The sequence below is a fragment of the Eleutherodactylus coqui genome, chromosome 7, assembly GCF_035609145.1.
Source record: "Eleutherodactylus coqui strain aEleCoq1 chromosome 7, aEleCoq1.hap1, whole genome shotgun sequence".
Lineage (NCBI taxonomy): Eukaryota > Metazoa > Chordata > Amphibia > Anura > Eleutherodactylidae > Eleutherodactylus > Eleutherodactylus coqui.
This window is the reverse complement of record NC_089843.1, coordinates 147,144,815-147,168,385: the sequence shown is the minus strand read 5'-3', so window position 1 is coordinate 147,168,385 and position 23,571 is coordinate 147,144,815. Positions and strand designations below refer to the sequence as shown.

The following is a 23,571-nucleotide window of genomic DNA, read 5'->3' as shown; positions in this document are numbered from 1 at the left end:
AACTTTAAAAAAGGCACCTGGTAAGAGGAACCTTTAAAGTGGGAACAAATTAAAAAGTAGGTGACCTAACTATAAGGAAACTGAAAAGCTACAATTAACATACAGTATATTAATTATATGTGATTGGACATATGATGTGTGATTGCTCTCAGTGAGAGAAACCAAGTAATCTTGTAGATACCTTTTAGCGGCTAACAAAAATACATGATGTTACAGCAAGCTTTTAGGGGATATCTTACCCGCTTTGTCAGGCTAATGAATGAAACTAGTTAGGATGGCACATAATTATAACATACAGATGTAGAGGGGAAGGGAACACATTGCTCTTGATCTAAATAAATGTTCACACGCAAAAATTTGAGACTCTTTTGCACTTAAACAGACAAACAGAGCTGAGACGTAAATTGTAAATCAGTCCACTGAGCTCAGGACAGCTTTATGATGTATCTTATCTCTCCTTCAATCTGCACATAGGAAGGAGATGCAGCACCACCTATTGGATGGCAACATTATTACAAGTCAAGTTCTGAATTTTTATGAAGTTTTAAAGAGAAAAAAAAGAAATTATGATTGAGAAGAGGACACCCCTCTTGAACTCATTCAGACCTTTCATATTTTCCACTTATGCAAGAATCCCGGGCTGAGGCTCATTTACATTCTTGAGGATATCAAACATGGCCATAAATTTGTATTTCCAATTTCTTCTGTGATGCTGCGACTTGAAATTGCCCTTCAGTATAATAACTCTCATCTGCTCTCTGCTCTGTCCCTGACCACAAAAATGTTTTGCCACAGGTAGTTCAGTCTTTCCCTCTCTTATTGAGTGGTGATGAGATCTCATCCTGGCTATCAGTTTTTGTCCGCTTTCCCCGATATAAAGCCCCTTAACAGGACATTTACTGCACCAGATCAGGTACACAACATTGGACATGGAACATGTGAATGCTCCCGGGATCTTGTATTCCTGCTGTGTGTTGGGGATTTGTATCCTGTCTGTGGTCAGTACATGTGAGCAGGTCTTGCAGCTCCTTACCTTACAGGCATAAGTTCCTTTTTGTGTGTCATAGGGCAATGCACTCCTGATTATACAGTTCCTCAAATTAGGAGCCTGTAACACAGAAGGAGAGTGCCCGGGAATATGGTTTTCAGCTGGTCATCCCTGTGCAGGTTATGATGGAGTTTCTTTGCAGTTTTCCTTAGTACCTCTAGCTGTGAATTGTAGGTCACTATTAGATGTACACGTCTATTTTTTTTTTTCTCCTTGTATTGGAGTAGTTGATTTCTGGTGGCTCTAGTGATTTGGTCATCAATTGAGGTGGGATGGTAGCCCTGATTTAAAAATGTCTTTTTGAGATTGTGTAAATGTTCCTTTTTGATGTGTTCAGGATTGAAACTGTCCCATCTGAGATATGTGGGTTGATCAATCGGTTTCCGGTATAGGGATGTCTGTATTGAGTTGTTTGAAATTTTTATGGTGGTGTCCAAAAAGTTAATTTCTGTATACGAGTAACTTAATGTCAGGTTTATGGTGGGGTGGAATGCATAAACTGAAGGGCAATATCAAGTCACAGCGTCACAGAAGAATTTGGGAGTACAAATTTATGGTTATGTTTAATACCCTCAAGAATGTAATGAACCTCAGACCGGGATTCTTGCATAAGTGGAAAATATGAAAGGTCTGAAGGAGTTCAAGAGGGGTGTCCTCTTCCCAATCATAATTTCTTTTTTTTTTCTCTTTAAAACTTCATAAAAATTCAGAACTTGACATGTAATAATTTTCCCATCCAATAGGTGGTGCTGCATTTCCTTGCATGTGCAGGTTGAAGGAGAGATAAGACACAACATAAAACTGTCCCGAGCTCAGTGGACTGATTAATGATTTAAGTCTCAGCTCTGTTTGTCTGTTGTTTTAAGGTTTGAGTGCAAAACAGTCTCAAATTTCTGTGTGTGAACATTTATTTAGATCAAGAGCAGTGTGCCCCCTCCCCTCTGCATCTGTATGTTATAATGATGTGCCACCCAAACTAGTTTCATTCATTAGCCTGACGAAGGGGGGTGAGATATCCCCGAAAGCTCGCTGTAACATCATGTATTTTTGTTAGCCATTAAAAGCTATCATATCTATAAGATTACTTGGTTTCTCTCACTGAGAACAATCACACTTCATTCTATTGGCTAACACCATACCAAACCTTTTTTTCATTTGGACATATAATATAACACTGTGCCAATGTGTGAGCCTGCTCTTTTCTATGTATTCTTTCTTTATAATATTTAGTCATGAATCAGGAGTAGAGATGTTAATTTTCGTCTCCATTTGGGTTTCATTAATTTACAAATTACTTTCTGTTCCCTTGCCGTTAAAGTGTAATGGCAAATTGCTTGTAAGGTTTGAAATTCATGTTTTTGGAAATGATTAAACAAATTGATCCTCTCATTGTATTCTGCAGACTGGCAAATCAGTGATTTGGGTGAAATGACAAATCTCTTCGCTCTACTCTAAGTAGAAAAAAGCCTTTGATGAATACACACAGCAACAGCCAGGACTATCCATCACATTTGTCAACATCTGTTAGTACAAGCAGATTTATTTGCTTACCCAGCATTGTACATGCTCTTCTATTAGTGTACTGCCATTTCATTTTCAGAGGATGTATGATTCCCTGATGCCTTTCTATGGCAATGCATGTCATTGTAAGGATCTCTGTGACAATGGCTGTAGACTGCACAAATGGGACCATTTTGCATGCAAAGGCACCTGTAAAATTACCAGAAAAGAACATAAAGAAGTTAGACACAAGTGCACTGCACTATGAAAATATACTCAAATGCATCCTTCAATGCTGTATTAAAAAGACTTTGGAGTAATTAAAATATAAACGAAAATATAATACAAAAAAGCTAAATACCAGTTATTTCCATTTACTTGATCATTTGCTCTAGTGAATAACTTGATAGGTGATCGTTAAGGAATAGTTTCAACTAAAATGTTCTTGTTGGAAAAAAATCTTTCACTTATACATTTACTGCAACACAAATGGCCTTAATAGGGTTATATGGGAAAAAATAGCAAACCACATTGGAGGGCTGGAAAAATATTTTTTAAAAGTTGGACTCTACTCATATGGTCTCATGCTGCTTCCATTCCACTGATGCCTAGTTCGCCACTGGTTTTCATTTTCGGCTGCAGCAGCAAAGATGCATTAACAACAGGAAATGTGAATGCTGCAGCTCAGAGGCGTAGCTAAAGGCTCAGGGGCCCGGGTGCAAAAGTTCAGCTTGCCCCCCCCTTCCCCATACCCATACCTAGATCGTAATGCATACATGATCTAGCCCCTTGGCGTAATCTTTCCAAATATGACGCATTTCCTGCACTACATGAAAATTTGTTTGTAGCACCGCAGGCCACTCTCACACACACACACACACACCACTTTTCACCGCTATTAGTGCAGTGTCCTGAGCGCTGTACTAACCGCAGTACAACACTCCCATTGAATTTAATGGGGTTACTCAAACCTGCGCTCAAACATTTTAAAAAGTGTATCCCAAATAAATAAATTGACATCTTTTAGAACAATTTTATTTTTTTAAATAGTTCACCATAAAAATGCCATATTTGGTATTGACAAAACAGCGATGACCCATAGAATAAAGTTAGTTTATTATTCATGACATAGAATTTAAAAAGTTGGATTTGCTATTTTTTTTACTCTACTTCAAAAATGTATAAAGATTAGTCATTAAATTTTACATACCCAAAAATGATACCAATAAACAGTAAAACTTAACCAATAAAAACTAAAGCAAAGCCTGAAATAGCTAGGGAAAAATAAACATGTTATGGCTTTCAGAATGTGGGAATACAAAAATAATTTTCTTTCCCATAAAACATGTTTTCATTTTGCAAAAGTACTAGAATGTAGGTAAAAATATACACATTTGGTATCGCCGTATTTGTGCTGAATTGTAGAACAAAGTTTACGTGTGATTTTTTTATCTGCAAGATAAATGATGTAAAAAAAAAAAGTGCAAAAATTAATAGGGGGATTTTTGTTTTTGTTTTTGCATTGACATCCCCCCTCCCAATAAAACTAACCGATAACAGTTTTTATATCCTAATATGGTGTGATCAAAAAATACAACTCCTGCAAAAAATTAATGCTTATGAATAGAGATGAGCGAACATGCTCGTTTAGGACAATTACTCGATGGAGCATCGCTTTTTTCGAGTAACTGTCTACTCGGACGAAAGGATTTGGGGGGCGCCGGGGGGCCGAGGGTGGCGCGGTGGAGCGGGCGGTAGCAGGGGGGAACAGGGAGGAGCTCTCTCTTCCCCCCCCACTCCCTCCCCGCAATCCCCCCTCTCACCCCTGGCGCCCCCCGAATCTTTTCGCCCGATTACACAGTTACTCGAAAAAAGCGATGCTCGATCGAGTAATTGCTCTAAACGAGCACGTTCACTCATCTTTACCTATGAACCTTCATTTAGGAAATATTAAAAACTTATGGTGGATCAGGGATAACGTTTTATATTGGCACAGCCCCTTTAAGACCCAAAATGAACTGGTCCTTAAAGCATTTCAATTGAATTAGAGTAAAGCTGATTTGTTAATTTGTTTGATTTATGAGTTCTCTAAAGTTTATCATGTTCTTGTACTCTACTGTGTTTGTGGAGCCTTTAGCAGGATTACTATTCATACAAAGGTAGATTGTATAATTGTATTGTAGGCTGTGATTGATGGTATTAGGCTATGTCATGCATACATGATAGACTATGATGTGCACAGAGCATGTATATTCTGATTATGTAATTACTTTGAATAGCTTTGACCTTCTTGCTTCTTTATGATAATGGCATTCATTAACATCTGATCAAACTCTGAACATAAAAAGGAAGTTGTATCCACAGCCCAATGCAGCCATTTGGTTTTGTACCGAGCACCTTGGAACCTCACATTTGAGAGACCAGAGTGAAAGAATGACTTGGTATGTTATGTCTTTCAATTGGAGTAAGCAAATGACATCACAAACTATTGAGCTGCCATACATATTATATGGCTATCAGTTGATTGCAAATTCGTACATCTAGTAAATTTCCATAGAAAGAGGAATAAGCTGCTACCAAACATACTTGGCAGTGCTTACAGCTAAGGGAAGCAAAGCTTTGGGCATATTAAAACCCAACTTGCCGTATTCTTTTTACCTTGACAGCAGATGCTGATGGGTAGTCTAGCTGTCACAATACAATTATATTGCCAGTACATCTCCTTGAAATAGTTAGCATCTGCCTATAGATTCCATAATGGTTAGCATTATATTTTCACATAATGACCAGCTTCTTATTTTTCATTTAAGGTGGAATTTTACTTAAAGAGGTTATCCCACTTCTAGCTGATTTGTTGCAGGAAGCAGACATTAGTCTGGGCTGGTACTGCAGCTTGAGTCCTGTTGGCGTGAATGGGACTCAACCTGCAGTACCAACCTGGGCCACTGCATCATGTATGGAGCTGTCTGCTTCTTGCAGAAATATATCTAGAGGTGGGGCAAACCCTTTTAGAACCTAATCAGATTGTTAAAAAACAACCATCTTTCTATTTATTAATCAATATATTTTAATAAAGGAACACATAAAATCCTAATGGCCTGTTTTTATTGTGCTTCATAAAGCTGAGACAGAGGTAGTTTTCTTAAATGTTTTTTGTATTTCAAATGCAAGTGAATGGGATTTTATAAAGCCCAGTTCAGTGCCTGCCACTCTCAGGATTTCACCATGCTTGATTCACGGCATCAGATCCTTTATGGAAAGAGAGGTGCAACAAGCAAAACTTTATTGTAAACAATAGAGTTAAAAGTAACTGCTCTGAGGCCAAAAATCTTGTATTAAGTTCAATAGGATTTAGCCGCAATACTACTGTAGACACAACCCATGGACAAGTGTGGCACTGTTTCAGAGAAAAGGAGACCCTTTCTCCTAATTTTGGACTTCATAGTCCATTCTTTCATCTCTGAAGATATACGGCACAAACAAAAAATGCAGTATCATATATAGAGATGAGCGAGCACCAAAATGCTCGGGTGCTCGTTACTCGGGAAGAAATTTTCGCGATGCTCGAGGGTTCGTTTCGAGTAACGAACCCCATTGAAGTCAATGGGCGACCCGAGCATTTTTGTATATCGCCAATGCTCGCTAAGGTTTCCATTTGTGAAAATCTGGGCAATTCATGAAAGTGATGGGAACGACACAGCAACGGATAGGGCAGGCGAGGGGCTACATGTTGGGCTGCATCTCAAGTTCCCAGGTCCCACTATTAAGCCACAATAGCGGCAAGAGTGCCCCCACCCACCAATTTTTACTTCTGAAAAGCCCTCATTAGCTAAGCACCACACTACCTCCAACAAAGCACAATCACTGCCTGCATGACACTCCGCTGCCACTTCTCCTGGGTTACATGCTGCCCAACCCCCCCCCCCCCCCCCGCACGACGCAGTGTCAACAGCGCACACCAAAGTGTCCCTGCGCAGCCTTCAGCTGCCCTCATGCCACACCACCCTCATGTCTATTTATAAGCGCGTCTGCCATGAGGAGGAACCGCAGGCACACACTGCAGAGGGTTGGCACGGCCAGGCAGCGACCCTCTTTAAAAGGGGCGGGGTGATAGCCCACAATGCTGTACAGAAGCAATGAGAAATATAATCCTGTGCCACCGCCATCAGGGGCTGCACACGTGGGCATAGCAATGGGGAACCTATGTGCCACACACTATTCATTCTGTCAAGGTGTCTGCATGCCCCAGTCAGACCGTGGTTTTTTATAAATAGTCACAGGCAGGTACAACTCCGCAATGGGAATTCCGTGTGCACCCACAGCATGGGTGGCTCCCTGGAACCCACCGGCTGTACATAAATGTATCCCATTGCAGTGCCCTGGACAGCAGAGCTAACGTCAGATTAAATGCAGGTGGGCTTCGGCCCACACTGCATACCCCAACCTGACCGGGGTTTTTAATTCATAGACACAGGCAGGTACAACTCCCTATTGTGAAGTCCCTGTGGACACACAGCATGGGTGGCTCCCTGGAACCCAAAGGCGGTACATAAATATATCCCATTGCAGTGCCCATCACAGCTGAGGTAATGTCATGTTTAATGCAGGTGGGCTTGGGCCACACTGCATGCCCCAGTCAGACTGGGGTTTTTTAGAAGTGGACACATGCAGTTACAACTCCGTGTGGACCGACAGCATGGGTGGGTGCCAGGAAGCCACCGGCGGTACATAAATATATCCCATTGCATTGCCCATCACAGCTGAGGTAATGTCATGTTTAATGCAGGTGGGCTTCGGCCCACACTGCATGCCCCAGTCAGACTGGGGTTCTTTAGAAGTGGACACATGCAGTTTCAACTCCGTGTGGACCGACAGCATGGGTGGCTCCCTGGAACCCACCGGTGGTACATAAATATATCCCATTGCAGTGCCCAGCACAGCTGATGTAACGTCAGCTTTAATGCAGGTGGGCCAAAAATTTATTGGATTACACTGTAGGCGAGGGCCCCAAAAAATTGGTGTACCAACAGTACTAATGTACGTCAGAAAAATTGCCCATGCCCAACCAAGAGGGCAGGTGAAACCCATTAATCGCTTTGGTTAATGTGGCTTAATTTGTAACTAGGCCTGGAGGCAGCCCAGTTAAAATAAAAATTGGTTCAGGTGCAAGTTTCAACGCTTTAATGAGCATTGAAACGTATAAAAATTGTTTAGAAAAATTATATGACTGAGCCTTGTGGGCCTAAGAAAAATTGCCCATTCGGCGTGATTACGCCAGGTTTCAGGAGGAGGAGCAGGAGGAGGAGGATGAATATTATACACAGATTGATGAAGCTAAAAGGTCCACGTTTTTGATCGTGATAGAGAACAATGCTTCCATCCGCAGGTGCAGCCTACGTATTGTTTAGGTATCGCTGCTGTCCGCTGGTGGAGAAGAGAAGTCTGGGGAAATCCAGGCTTTTTTCATCTTGATGAGTGTAAGCCTGTCGGCACTGTCGGTTGACAGGCAGGTACGCTTATCTGTGATGATTCCCCCAGCCGCACTAAACACCCTCTCTGACAAGACGCTAGCCGCAGGACAAGCAAGCACCTCCAGGGCATACAGCGCGAGTTCAGGCCACGTGTCCAGCTTCGACACCCAGTAGTTGTAGGGGGCAGAGGCGTCACGGAGGACGGTCGTGCGATCGGCTACGTACTCCCTCACCATCCTTTTACAGTGCTCCCGCCGACTCAGCCTTGACTGGGGAGCGGTGACACAGTCTTGCTGGGGAGCCAGAAAGCTGTCAAAGGCCTTAGAGAGTGTTCCCCTGCCTGTGCTGTACATGCTGCCTGATCTCCGCGCCTCCCCTGCTACCTGGCCCTCGGAACTGCGCCTTCAGCCACTAGCGCTGTCGGATGGGAATTTTACCATCAGTTTGTCCGCCAGGGTCCTGTGGTATAGCATCACTCTCGAACCCCTTTCCTCTTCGGGTATGAGAGTGGAAAGGTTCTCCTTATACCGCGGGTCGAGCAGTGTGTACACCCAGTAATCCGTAGTGGCCAGAATGCGTGTAACGCGAGGGTCACAAGAAAGGCATCCTCACTAGGAAGATCACTTTCAGGATCCTCCTCCTCCTCCTCCTCCTGCCATACACGCTGAAAGGATGACAGGCAAGCAGCATGGGTACCCTCAGCAGTGGGCCAAGCTGTCTCTTCCCCCTCCTCCTCATCCTCCTCCCCCTCCTCCTCCTCAACGCGCTGAGATATAGACAGGAGGGTGCTCTGACTATCCAGCGACATACTGTCTTCCCCCACCTCTGTTTCCGAGCGCAAAGCGTCTGCCTTTATGCTTTGCAGGGAACTTCTCAAGAGGCATAGCAGAGGAATGGTGATGCTAATGATTGCAGCATCGCCGCTCACCATCTGGGTAGACTCCTCAAAGTTTCCAAGGACCTGGCAGATGTCTGCCAACCAGGCCCACTCTTCTGTAAAGAATTGAGGAGGCTGACTCCCACTGCGCCACCCATGTTGGAGTTGGTATTCCACTATAGCTCTACGCTGCTCATAGAGCCTGGCCAACATGTGGAGTGTAGAGTTCCACCATGTGGGCACGTCGCACAGCAGTCGGTGCACTGGCAGATGAAACCGATGTTGCAGGGTGCGCAGGGTGGCAGCGTCCGTGTGGGACTTGCGGAAATGTGCGCAGAGCCGGCGCACCTTTCCGAGCAGGTCTGACAAGCGTGGGTAGCTTTTCAGAAAGCGCTGAACCACCAAATTAAAGACGTGGGCCAGGCATGGCACGTGCGTGAGGCTGCCGAGCTGCAGAGCCGCCACCAGGTTACGGCCGTTGTCACACACGACCATGCCCGGTTGGAGGCTCAGCGGCGCAAGCCAGCAATCGGTCTGCTCTGTCAGACCCTGCAGCAGTTCGTGGGCCGTGTGCCTCTTCTCTCCTAAGCTGAGTAGTTTCAGCACGGCCTGCTGACGCTTGCCCACCGCTGTGCTGCCGTGCTGCGCGACACCGACTGCTGGCGACGTGCTGCTGCTGACGCATCTTGATTGCGAGACAGAGGTTGCGTAGGAGGAGGAGGAGGGTGGTTTAGTGGAGGAAGCATACACCGCCGCAGATACCAGCACCGAGCTGGGGCCCGCAATTCTGGGGGTGGGTAGGACGTGAGCGGTCCCAGGCTCTGACTCTGTCCCAGCCTCCACTAAATTCACCCAATGTGCCGTCAGGGAGATATAGTGGCCCTGCCCGCCTGTGCTTGTCCACGTGTCCGTTGTTAAGTGGACCTTGGCAGTAACCGCGTTGGTGAGGGCGCGTACAATGTTGTGGGAGATGTGGTCGTGCAGGGCTGGGATGGCAGATCGGGAAAAGTAGTGGCGACTGGGAACTGAGTAGCGCGGGGCCGCCGCCGCCATCATGCCTTTGAAAGCCTCCGTTTCCACAACCCTATACGGCAGCATCTCCAGGCTGATAAATTTGGTATGTGCACATTTAACGCTTGAGCGTGCGGGTGCGTGGCGGCGTACTTGCGCTTGCGCTCCAACACTTGCGCTAGCGACGGCTGGACGGTGCGCTGAGAGACATTGGTGGATGGGGCCGAGGACAGCGGAGTTGAGGGTGTGGGTGCAGGCCAGGAGACGGTGGTGCCTGTGTCCTGAGAGGGGGGTTGGATCTCAGTGGCAGGTTGGGGCACAGGGGGAGAGGCAGCGGTGAAAACCGGAGGCGGTGAACGGCCTTCGTCCCACCTTGTGGGGTGCTTGGCCATCATATGTCTGCGCATGCTGGTGGTGGTGAGGCTGGTGGTGGTGGCTCCCCGGCTGATCTTGGCGCGACAAAGGTTGCACACCACTGTTCGTCGGTCGTCTGCACTCTCAGTGAAAAACTGCCAGACCTTTGAGCACCTCGGCCTCTGCAGGGTGGCATGGCGCGAGGGGTTGCTTTGGGAAACAGTTGGTGGATTATTCGGTCTGGCCCTGCCTCTACCCCTGGCCACCGCACTGCCTCTTCCAACCTGCCCTGCTGCTGCACTTGTCTCCCCCTCTGAAGACCTGTCCTCAGTAGGCGTAGCAAACCAGGTGGAGTCAGTCACCCCATCGTCCTGCTGCTCTTCCTCCGAATCCTCTGTGCGCTCCTCCCTCGGACTTACTCCAATTACTACTACCTAAGTGATAAACAACTGTGTCTCATCGTCATCGTCCTCCTCACCCACTGAAAGCTCTTGAGACAGTTGCCGGAAGTCCCCAGCCTCATCCCCCGGACCTCGGGAACTTTCCAAAGGTTGGGCATCGGTCACGACAAATTCCTCCAGTGGGAGAGGATCCAGAACCATTGCTGCCCATTCTGGGCAGGGGCCCGAGAACAGTTCCTGGGAGTCTGCCTGCTCCTCAGAATGTGTCATTGTAATGGAGTGAGGAGGCTGGGAGGAAGGAGGAGCAGCAGCCAGAGGATTCAGAGTTGCAGCAGTGGACGGCGCAGAATTCTGGGTGGTCGATAGATTGCTGGATGCACTTTCTGCCATCCACGACAGGACCTGCTCACACTGCTCATTTTCTAATAAAGGTCTACCGCGTGGACCCATTAATTGTGAGATGATTGTGGGGACGCCAGAAACGTGCCTCTCTCCTAATCCCGCAGCAGTTGGCTGCGATACACCTGGATCAGGAGCTCGGCCTGTACCCACACCCTGACTTGGGCCTCCGCGTCCTCGCCCACGTCCACGTCCTCTAGGCCTACCCCTACCCCTTAGCATGCTGTATTACCAGTAGTGCAGAAACAGAACGCTGTAATTAAATGTGCCGCTTATTGGCCTGTGGTTGGAGGCTGACTTCGCTTACGGAACGCACAGCAGAGGCAGGAAAGAATTTTGTGCAAGCCTGCTGTAACACTTAGCTGGCTGCGTATGAATTAGGACAACTACCCCCAGCAGAGACGCAGTACAGTCAGGACGGTCACAGGCTGCCCAAATAGATTTTTTTTTCCAAATTTTTTTGGAAAAGCCCACTGCGTATATGGACTGGATATGTCTTTCACTGTCCCTGCCTCACCACCACTACTGGCCGTGGACTATGTAAAATTACTGCAGGACGCAATGCTCTGGACGCAATGCTCTGCACGGCCGATATACAAAAAAAAATGTGCAACACTGCAAAAAGCAGCCTCAACAGTACTGCACACGGTCAGATGTGGCCCTAAGAAGGACCGTTGGGGTTCTTGAAGCCTAAAATCACTCCTAACACTCTCCCTATAGCAGCTCCGGCATCAGCAGCACTTTCCCTGATCTCTGTCAGAAGGCATCTGTGGCGAGCCGCGGGAGGGGCCGATTTATATACTCGGGTGACACCTGATCTCGCCAGCCACTCACTGCAGGGGGGTGGTATAGGGCTTGAATGTCGCAGGGGGAAGTTGTAATGCCTTCCCTGTCTTTCTATTGCCCAGAAAAGCGCGCTAATGTCTCAGAGATGAAAGTGAAAGTAACTCGAACATCGCGTGGTGCTCGCCTCTAGTAACGAGCATCTCAAACACGCTATTACTCGAACGAGTATCAAGCTCGGACGAGTACGTTCGCTCATTTCTAATCATATATAGTGTTTTGGCTTATGTTCTTAGACCATAGCATAAGGGCTCAGTCAGACGAGCGTTTTTTTGTGCAACCTATGTGTGCAAAAAAATGTTTATATAAGAGCCATTGGTTCCTTATGGCACTGGTCAGATGTCCGTCTTTTACAGGCGCAAAATATGTGCACCTGCAAAAGACAGGACATCCATGCCTCGCAGCATCCCCGTGGGAAGTCCACTCATCACTGAACATTGTGACAGCATTGTCACAGTATTCAGTGATGAGTGGACACCCAGCGGGGGTTAAAGAATCCACTGCCTCAGCTGTCACCATTGCTATCCCATTGAACATCCCATTGAAATCAATGGAGCCGGCGCTTCAATGGAGTGAGATCCTGGCAACTCCCATAGTGATTTTTTGGGAAGGGCTTGAAATACAAGCCCTTCGCTGGAAATAAGCCTTAGGTGAAAGAGAAAGAAAAAAAATTAATACTCTACCTAGCGCTGCTGTCCGGGGTTTGATGCATCTTCTCTCTGTGAAGCTGGTACTGTACTAAAGGATTTTCTTCTGGCAGGGGATTAAAAAAAAAAAAAAAAAACACCAGAAGAAAACCCTGCCTCTGATTGGCTGAACGCAGGGACTAATCACAGGCAGCGGTCAGCTGCAGCCTCCAATTGGTCTAATTATTCCATACATTAGACACATCTACAAAAAAAGTCTGATGTACTGGGGCAGCTATGCGGCTTCCCAACAGGCTACACCCCCTTTTTTGAAAAGTAGCATGAGTGGCTTAACTTTTAAAAAGTTACATAGTTTTTGCACAAAAAAGCCTTATGCCAGAATGTTCACATTTTGTACTCTGATTTCAACTTGATAAATAATTTCCAATGTGCTTATTACTTTAGAGTCACACATACGTCTCTATTACATCCATATTCCCGCAAATACACTAAATTTGGCAACAGCAATTAGCACTTTCTGCTTAGAATGGAATAAGACAGTACAAAAGGACAGACAGGTGAACCTCCAAAAATAGGAATATAGTACAGAATGAAACGATTGATGTAAATTATGTTACTGAGGGCTTAGATATCAAGGATTGTTCACAGTGATCTTAAAAATAACTGACTTCCTTGGATGACTTTATCTGACAATGTGCTAGCATTTCCAATATCAGACACATGTATATAAATGATGCACTTACATGAATTTCCATCCAGAGTTTTAGTACGTAAGTAAAGTGTTGTTTGCTGATTATCTGTTCTCTGTTATTATCTGATCTGAGTGGTAATTGTCATTAAAACAAATTCTAATTTTCATTCAAAAATTATAGAAAAATTGTAAATCCACTTTTTTTCTAAATTAAAGTGGTTGTCTAGTTACCGGACAGCATCCCTTTAAAAAGGCTGACTGTAATAAAATAATAAACGAAACTGTACTTATCCCATTACCGCAACTGTTGATCCAGTGTTGCAGCACCGCTGTGGTCCCAGTGTTTTTTGTGCCATCACTGGAAGGCAGTTGACTGCTGTAGGCAATCAGAGGCTACAGCATCACGGTAACGAACTCCTGGCATCATGGCACTTAGGATGTGAGCTCTGATGCCAGGAGAGCGAGTGGTGAAGCTGCAGCCTCTGATTGGTGCAATAAGCGTGGAATTCACATTAAGAAAAAAATGTCATTTCTTTTTTTTGCAAGTAGAAGTGAAATACATATGTGGAAAAAATCTGCGCTGTTGCGCTGTACAATCTATGGTGTGGATTCCCATTGAACGTAATGGTGTCCAGATTTACTTAATCAAATTCCATGGCTAACATCCGCCACGTAAATATATCCTAATGCTCTTGATTTATGTGCCTTTTTTTTCGTCGTCACAGAGGCAGAATAAAGTTTAATTGAACACAACTTAAACCCTTTCACAGTTTAGACAAATTTAAAAATAATAACTTTTATTAATTATATTTAAAACCTGTTTGGACGAACACAGGGCACAACACAAAAACCACTGGGTTAGCAGAGGTATAGAAGTCTCCTCTGAGACTTTATCGCCACATACTATGCTACTTCCCTCATTGTAACGATATAGCAAAAGGGAACAGCATATTATAGATAGTTATCGAATACAGTGGCTTTGGTTAGCAAAAAAAAAGTCAATAAGAACTCGGACCGAATTGGAGGATTTTCTTTCCTAATATCTCTTTCCCGTGCTCTTGGTTCTAGAAAAAAGGTTCACTGTCAGAAAGATGGACAGCTTAGCCTATATCACTGATTGACCTAGCAGTGAGACTGGAATTGATGATAGACATAATCCAGTCTAAGGCCTCATGTCCACGGGGAAAATCGGGCCCGCTACGGATTCTACATGAGCGCTGAAAATAAGAATAAATGAGAATAAACTCACCTCCCATCCGCTCCGTTTCTTCTCTGCGTCGCGGCCGGATCTTCTTTCTTCGGCCGGCGGATGAATTCGTCACGCCGGCGGCACGTCGCCGGCACGTCGTCGACGTGCCGCGCGCATGCGCCGGGCACATCCGCCGAGCGAAGCAAGGGAGATGCGGCCGTAAGGAAGAGAAGACCTTCCCGGCCCGCTGCGGGTGAGTAAACGCTTTTAAATTCCTATTTTAGTTCTCCCGCGGATCCGGACGGCTTCCATAGGCTTTAATAGAAGCCCGCGGGAGCCGTCCCCGCGGGAGACCCGCATGAAAATGGAGCATGGTCCAGATTTTTTCATGCTCCATTTTTTTTAAAATCACTTTTATTGACGATCCGCGGGTATTTATCTACCCGCGGGTGGTCAATGCATCCCTATGGGGTGCGGATCCGCGCGCGGGAGAAGAGTTAAAATGCGCTGCGGATTTTAATTCTTATTTTGCCCGTGGACATGAGCCCTTAAGCAGAGGGAGAATAGGTTTCTAGAGGGTTATGGTGTAGAGAAGGGCAAATGATGTATATCCTGTGGTGATACAAGTCTTTACATCATTGTCCATGGACATATAGATCCCTCTAGGATCCCTCTATTTTTTAGATTTCTACGAGCAGAGAGGGGAAAGGAAAGTTGTGGGTCCAGTATGTATGTCAATGGACGCACTTTTTCTCCTTCAAGGGACTGTTTAAACAGCCTTTGAACATTTAATTCATTGAGATTTCTAATATAGGCACTGTTGCGCTTTTTTATAAGTACTGTATAGTCTCTTGTAGTTTCTCTCTCAGTACTGTATAATCTTTTGTAATTTTATTCTCAACGCGTTTCTCCGCTAATAGTGGCGGGTCATCAGGAGATCATTGAGTTTAGTACTAAGGAAATCAGTTTTGTTTGTTTATTAGTACAAAAGAAGTCAGTGTGCTTGTTTATTGTTTATTTCCGAGTTCACTTAGAACCAGAAAGATACGGTAATAGGCCAATCACTCCAGATATTCGTGCTATATCTGCTAATTCACAGCGATAGATTGATATGCATAGGATGAGGAAAAGCCAGCCAAATATAGGCGGTATCCTATTCGGTATCAACTAGAGCATAGTTGATATTGGTATCGGTATCGGGCATACACTACCATGTAGCGGCAGTGTCCCGTACTCAGATAGAGGAGGACTCTCTAGAAAGTTGTTGCGAGAGTAGCATCAAGTCTTTTGTGTAGACTGTAGATGAGTCTAATTGACCCTTGTCAGGGAGTGCCTGCTGGTCAGACCAGGGTTGTGATCCAAGATAATATATGTAACAACCGAGTCTGACTCAGTATCTCAGTATGCACAGTAGAGGCTCCTTACATAGACTTGATATCGGGCAATATAGGGCATAAGCTGCCATATAACAGCAGTTTCTCGTGCTTAATTAGAGAAGGACTCTCTGGAGAATATTGCAGGAGTCAACATCAAGCCCTGTATGCCGATTATAAATCAATCATAGTGACCCCTGTCAAAGAGTGCCAAGCCCAGAGTTGCTAGTATAAGCAATATAAGCAACACCTGAGTCTGACCCAATAACTAAATATGCACAGTGGGGTTACTATCACAGAGCCTTCCTATTTCTAAATCTGCCTCTATCCGAGGTATAGTGATATCAGATCTGGAGTGAATAGAGCAGCGCCTCTGGTCTTGATGGTAGGTCAGGGCTATCACAGGGCTGTGTTCGTCCAAACAGGTTTTAAATATATGCTCTTTCGAGAAGGTCAAAGCCAGACGTGAAGGGGGTCTAGAGAAATTCATGAATCTCTGGGATCCCTGGTTTACGTTTCTTCGCAATGTTCCTGGCCCACCACCATAAATAATTGATACCCCCCAACCATTGAATTACTTATGTACTCTACTATATGTATGTAATGCATAAATGTTCTTTTCTATATTTCTAAGTTTTTTCTCTGATATTGGAGTGTATTTTCAGCAGAGCTGTCATTGTTCTTTGTATGTTACAGGATTGATTGTTTTGTAATGTGATTTACCACTGATTTATTTCTATTTCTGTTGTAACCCCTCCCCCCACCCTATTAAAATTGAAAAATAAAGAATATATACAAAAAAAGAAAGTTATTATTTTTAAATTTGTCTAAACTGTGAAATGATTTATGTGCCTGTTTCAATGAGTATAAATTAGGGTACATGCTCACGGGCGTTAAAAAGGTACCAGATTCTCGTGCGCAACTTGGATCAGACAACACACGGACATCCTATCTGTCTGCTGTCTGATGTGCTGGACACTGCATGACGTGCTATTTTTGTATGAAAATTGAACAAGAATAGGACATGCTGTTTTGTTTTTTTTAGGGTGCTTACCCACTAGCGATATTCTTTCCTGCGCTGCGAGAGCCTCGCAACGCAGAAAAAGCTCTGCGATATCGCACACTGTTTTCAGTGGGGCTGGCGGCAGGAGCACCAGCCCCATTGAAAACATAGGTAGTACATAGCGGACTTCTGCCACAGCTGTGACAGCTGTGGCAGGGGGTTCCCTGAAAATCATCCCTAGGTGTATAAAAAAGTTAAAAAAATTATACTCACCTAGAAGAGCAGTCCGGCTCTTCTCTCCAGCATGGCAGTCTTCTTCTGTTTTCTGGAGGCTGGGGATTGAAAAATCTCCAATCACAGGCAGCGCTCAGCCATTGAATGACAGCTAGGGATGACTTTTAGGGAAGGGCTTATATTTCAAGTCTTTCCCGAAAATCATCGTTGTGGGGGTTGCCTGCAATCCACTGCTTTGAATGGGGCCACAGCAGTGCTGACCCCATTGAAAGTAATGGGATAGCATCACAGACCTCTGCCACAGCTGCCCCAGCTGTCACAGCTGTGACAGAGGATTCCTTCATCCCCGCGGCCTCCCCATTGAAAAAAATGAGCAATAGCGTAGATTTTTTCACTGCGCAGTATAAAATTAGAGATGAGCGAGCGTACTCGGAAAAGCACTACTCGCTCGAGTAATTTGCTTTATCCGAGTATCGCTGTGCTCGTCCCTGAAGATTCGGGTGCCGGCACGGAGCGGGGAGCTGCAAGGGAGAGCGGGGAGGAACGGAGGGGAGATCTTTCTCTCCCTCTCTCCCGCCCGCTCTGCCCCGCTCCCCGCTGCGACTCACCTGTCAGCCGCAGCGGCACCCGAATCTTCAGGGACGAGCACAGCGATACTCGGATAAAGCAAATTACTCGAGCGAGTAGTGCTTTTCCGAGTACGCTCGTTCATCTCTATATAAAATCACAAATGAGTATGGAACCATTGAAAATCATTAGTTTCATAATCATGTGTTTTCACTCACTCTCGCATCGCAGGAAAAATATCGCTAGTGGGTAGGTGCCCTTAGGGCTCTTTCACACGGGTGTATTTTTTGTCAGTATTTTGTGAGCCAAAACCAGGTGCAGAATGTACAGAGAGAAAGTTTAATAGAAAGATTTGTATTTCTTCTGTATTTTGGACCTGATCCTGGTTTTGACTCACAAAATACTGATGAAAAATACTGACGTGTGAAAGAGCCCTTACTCTGACTATTTTTGGACTGATTGTTCAGTCCGAAAATTGGACAGCAAAAAAGCCAATGTGCGTATACTCTTAGTTTTATATATTTAATCACAATGAAGAAGGCTACTTACGTACATGACAGACTGTTCTGTGAGTGAATGAGGTAGCAAACAACTATGTTAATTTGTTCTAAAAGTAAAATTACACTAATACTTAAATTAGCATTGTGCTCATGGGAAAGAAGAAAAATAGTAATGTTGCCTTTACAAAGTAGTGGAATCAGAGGCGGCCTCACACGGACGTATTTGCGCCACATATTGCAAATGTGGAATTTGCATGCGCTATATGCCGAGAGTAGAAACCATTGATGTCAATGGGTGTGTTCTCATTAGTAACTTTTTAGCGTGCATTTCAGCTGCATGCAAAAAATAGTACAGCTCTATCTTTCTGCATATTCGCGCACCATTGGGCGGCATAGAATTCTATGTCAGGTGCAGAAATGCAGAATACACTGCGCAATCCAGTAAAAAATAGAACATATCTAGACCTCATTAGGCTAAATAGTCATTTAAAACAGGGCGGGGGGGGGGGGGGTGTCACACTCCCATATGAACAGGCCTTGCCTGCACAAAAAAAGCCCAGTACTATGCACTGAAATGAGAGTAAATCCACTTTGTTCACTGTTCAAATATGTTACACATACGCTTTTCTGAAGCTGCACTAAACTACAGCATTATTTAACCCTTTCCAATCCAATTTGTATCCTGGTTTTCCTAGGGGGCTTACTCTTTTTCTGCCATTATACAACGGCGCTATCTGCTGGCTAAAGCTAGTACTGCATTAGGTGACACATTGGATAGGCTTCGACAGCAAAGAGGCTGGCAATATACAGTAAGAGAACCCTGACGGATATCTTCCAACATCAGAGCTGTACAGCCTTAAATCATAATGTCTTCAGACGTCAGACAGTGGATTGGAAAGGGTTAAATACACAGTCTTGCACTACGTCCATGTAAATTAAGGGAAACACAAGAATACTTCTTTTACACAGCTCCAACATTTCAACTATTTTAAGCTATTTTGGCAATGTGTCATGCCACTGCGGGAAAGCTGCTTTACTCTGCAAAATTACACATTTTTTCACATTTGTCTACTGCTCAGTGCCTGTGAGATGAAAACTCAGCAATAGCCTAAATTGGGAAGCGGAGGGTTGGATTAAAAGATAACAGTCAAACTTAATTAACTTAAGTAAAGTATATTCATTTATGAAGAATGCATATAATGAAACAAATTCTGCTCGTATCAGTTAAGAAAGTTAGAAATCTACATAGAAAATCCCTTTTTGCGGACAAATCCAAGACAACAGAAAAATCCAAGGTGAAAGATTGTCCTGTAATCGTCCAATGTAACTTAACAAGCAATAAGTCAAGTGTATAATTAAAAATACTGGATATTACATAGACGTTAGGAGTTCATATATACAGATGGCAAATCGGTAATGCAGATCTTCATGCTGTATTATTAACATAATGCGCCTAAGCTACTTACATAGTGCAAACAAACGACAGAGCTACATACTTTACTTAACGTGAAAAACATGCATGTTGGCGATGTTACATCATTTTCAAACTCCTGCGCTCTGGCACAAAGTTTGAACTTGTTTAGGCGCAGCTATGCTCTGTGCTGCCGAGCGTAGTTACGCCCTAAGGGTGCATTCACACTAGCGTAATTAGTCCGCAGTCCTCAAACACAACATGCAGCAAATTCCACACCAATATCCGCAGGGCTACCTTCATGCAGAATCAAAAATGGTTTAGATCTGCCTGCAATTCCACATCAAAATCTGCAGTTAACCCTGTTGATTTGGGAAATCCGAAGCAGAGGATTAAAGGGGTTTTGTGGGTGAAATTTTTATTTTTTTTTAAAGGCAAGGCACCGTGATGCCAGTAGTTCAGGATTGGCCACAGTGATCACCAGATTATTGGTGGTCATCCACTTCGAAAATAGGTGAGTATGCTGTGCTTTTTTAAATTTGATTACAGCCTTTAGATTTTTTTTTCTTTTAGCCCTTTTCAATCCAATTTTGGATTCAGGGGTTCCTAGGGGGCTTTCTCTTCCTGCCATTATACAATGGCGCCATCTGCTGGCTAGAGCCAGTACTGCGATATGTGACATGCTGGAGAGGCTCCCGACAACAGAGCGGCCAGTAATTTACTGTAAGAATACCCTGCCGGATGTCTTCCAACATCGGAGCTGTACAGCCTTCAATCAGAATGTTTTTAGACGTCAGACAGTGGATTGGAAAGGGTTAACAATGCAACCCCTTTAAGCTATGCCTTGTGGTGCATCCTGGTGGAATAATTAGCCTGTGTGAAAGCATGTCATGGTTTCACTTGCAGTTTTTATGGGGTTTTTTGCAGTTTTTCAGCCAAGGCCAGAAGTGGATCCAACAGGAAGAGGAGAAACAGGGTTGTAATCAAAATTATCCAATCCCCATTGCAAATGATGTTTATTTGCAAAATTTAACAACTTTCTGTTGTTTGCAAAAGAAAAAAATAACAATTTAGATAGTTCAACACAACTAATATAACAAGAGGTTTCTCCAACTTTAACACAAAATGTGCTTGTGATGACTACTGTAGTTATAGAATAATTCAACCCCTTCACGACAAGCATCTTTAGTACTTAGTAGATCACCATTTGCTGTTACTACCTGTTTAAAGAGTGATGCACACACTTACCGATACTTCTGGCAGCGTTCCTAAGGATTCTTAGTTCATTCCTCATGGGAAATGGTTTACAGTTAACTATTAATTCTTGTTTATTTTGTGCTGAAACTATGTTCTTAACCCTTTCCAATTCAATTTGTATTCTGGTTTTCCTAGGGTCTTACTCTTGTTCTACAACGGCGCTATATGCTGGCTAAAGCCAGTACTGCATGAGGTGACACGTTGGATAGGCTCTGACAGCAGAGAGGCTGGCAAAATACAGTAAGAGAACCTCGACGGACATCTTCCAGCATCACAGCTGTACAGCCTTAAAGGGGTTTTCCCGCGCCAAAACGTTTTTTTTTTTTTTTCAATAGCCCCCGCGTTCGGCGCGAGACAAACCCGATGCAGGGGTTTAAAAAAAAAAACAGATAGTACTTACCCGAATCCCCGCGCTCCGGTGACTTCTTACTTACCTTGCGAAGATGGCCGCCGGGATCTTCACCCACGGTGGACCGCAGGTCTTCTCCCATGGTGCACCGTGGGCTCTGTGATTCCATTGCCAATTCCAGCCTCCTGATTGGCTGGAATCGGCACACGTGACGGGGCGGAGCTACGAGGCGCAGCTCTCCGGCACGAGCGGCCCCATTCAGAAGGGAGAAGACCGGACTGCGCAAGCGCGTCTAATCGAGCGATTAGACGCTGAAATTAGACGGCACCATGGAGACGAGGAAGCTAGCAACGGAACAGGTAAGTGAATAACTTCTGTATGGCTCATAATTAATGCACGATGTACATTACAAAGTGCATTAATATGGCCATACAGAAGTGTATACCCCCACTTGCTTTCGCAGGACAACCCCTTTAAATCATAATGTCTTTAGACATCAGACAGTGGATTGGAAAGGGTTAAAATCCCACCAAAGATTTTTGATGAAGTTCAAGTCAGGCAACTGTGACTGCCACTCCAGAATCTTTCAGAACTTCTGAAACTAAGCCTTGTGGTCTTTGAAGTATGCTTGGTATTATTTTCACGGTGCTACTGCCATGCTTTAATGTATCAAGGAATCCAAGACGTAATTCAAGATCAAAGCCCCTAAAAAAAAAATCCAGCCACTAGAAGAAGTTGTCGTTTTGCTGCAAAATTCGGCATGCAGTTACATCTCAGGCAAATATGCAAATGATTAGTGTTGTGGTGTGATTAGATGAATGGTCTTGCCACCTGAGGCCCTAAAAGTGGTTCCCCCCTTGGCCTATAAAAGGCTCTCAGAGGCTCCTTGTGTGTAGTGACCTCTTATTCCGCTTGTGTAGAGCTTCTTGACCACTAAACGCCTCTACAACACAATCAAATAGATTTTGCCCAGTTAACAGAGTTTGAGAGGGGCGCATTATTGAAATGCAAAAAGCTGGATGGTCATATCAATGAATTGCCATCACCTAGGCTAGACTGTTAGGAGAAGTTGCGACTAGTGAATGCATGACGCCATGCACACAAGGCAACCAAGCTCAGGATGCCCTAGACGGACCACCAATGAAGAGGATCATCTGATCGTCCAAAAAGCACAAGCATCTTCAAATGTTTCGTTATCTGCCATTCAGAGAGAGGTGGCTGAATTATTACAGGCCCCTGTGTCTTTCAGAACCATTTCTAGGTGATTGGCTGTAGGACATTTGGTCTCATGGCACCCATTACGTGTACTGCCTTTTACACCCACCCGCCATCTCCTCTGTTTGCAGTGGTGTCATGACCGGTTAAACTGGACTACTGCAGAGTGGAACTGGGTTGTGTTCAGTGACAATTCCAGGTTTAGTTTGAGCACTGACGATGACCTGAAGACCTATGGGTGATCGCTTCAATCCGGCTTTTGCTGTAGAGCGGCATACTGCCCATACTGTAATCAAGACAAAGAAAAAATATGCTTGAGAAAGGCTTGGTATAAGCCGAAACGTGTCGCAGTATTGTAATTTTGTTTTAAATATATTAAATTTGACCTACAAGAAACACGCTTCTCTCCACTGGGTTTCTGCTTCTCTGGATGTGAGGGGTGCCAGGAGATCGGGCACCCCCAAACAAGTAAGATCCTGATACATATTGACACAGCTTAACGGAGCGCTGAAGTATTTTTTCTTTGTCTTGATTGCATATTATCTTCCTCCTTAAACGCATATGTTTGGAGTCATCTTCTGCTGCTCTCCCTCTGGGATGTCTTAGGACCGTTGATCTAGTAATAACCAGATTCTGGTACAAGAGGCTCACGTGGATCAACAAACTGACCGGTACCTAAATCGTAGTACCTGTTCAGTTGCAGTGAGTCCCCCAACATACCAGCCTTCTCTGCTTTTCCTTATATACCAGTGGAGCGCCGCTTCTGATTCATATTGCTCTATATACTGCCCTTACTGCTAGTGTAATGGTTTGGGGGCCATTGCATATGACGGTCAGTCACCCCTAGTAGTGATACAAGGTATATTGAAAGCTCAGCAGAAAATATTCAGGACATCCTCTAAGTGACATTTTCCAACAGGCTAATGCAAGGGTGTCACAGGAACGCCTCCATAACATTGCCACACTACTGTGACCTGCCTAGTAGACATATTTATTACCAACAAAACATGTATGGGACCACCTGGGTCACCAACTTACAAGTTTGCATGATTTAGAGGCTCACTTACAACAACAGTAGACTGATATGACACAGGATACCATACGGAATCTGTATGCCTCCATGCCCGTCCCTATCACATCTTGTATACAAGCTATAGGCACCCGACAGGGTACTAGAGCCTCTCTTCAAGTGTTCAGTTTTCCGCAATACATTTATCATTTTTCTCTGATA

At 44.6% G+C, this 23,571-nt stretch overlaps 1 protein-coding gene across 1 annotated transcript in view; it reads right to left on the bottom strand.

Annotated features, from left to right (window-relative positions):
* QRFPR (pyroglutamylated RFamide peptide receptor) overlaps nt 1-23,571 on the bottom strand; it is a 62,521-nt gene that overhangs the window by 23,931 nt on the left and 15,019 nt on the right. Inside the window, exon 2 of the mRNA XM_066574712.1 lies at nt 2,600-2,758. Within this exon, the coding sequence (XP_066430809.1) occupies nt 2,600-2,758 (159 nt within the window). The remainder of the gene's footprint in view (nt 1-2,599; nt 2,759-23,571) is intronic.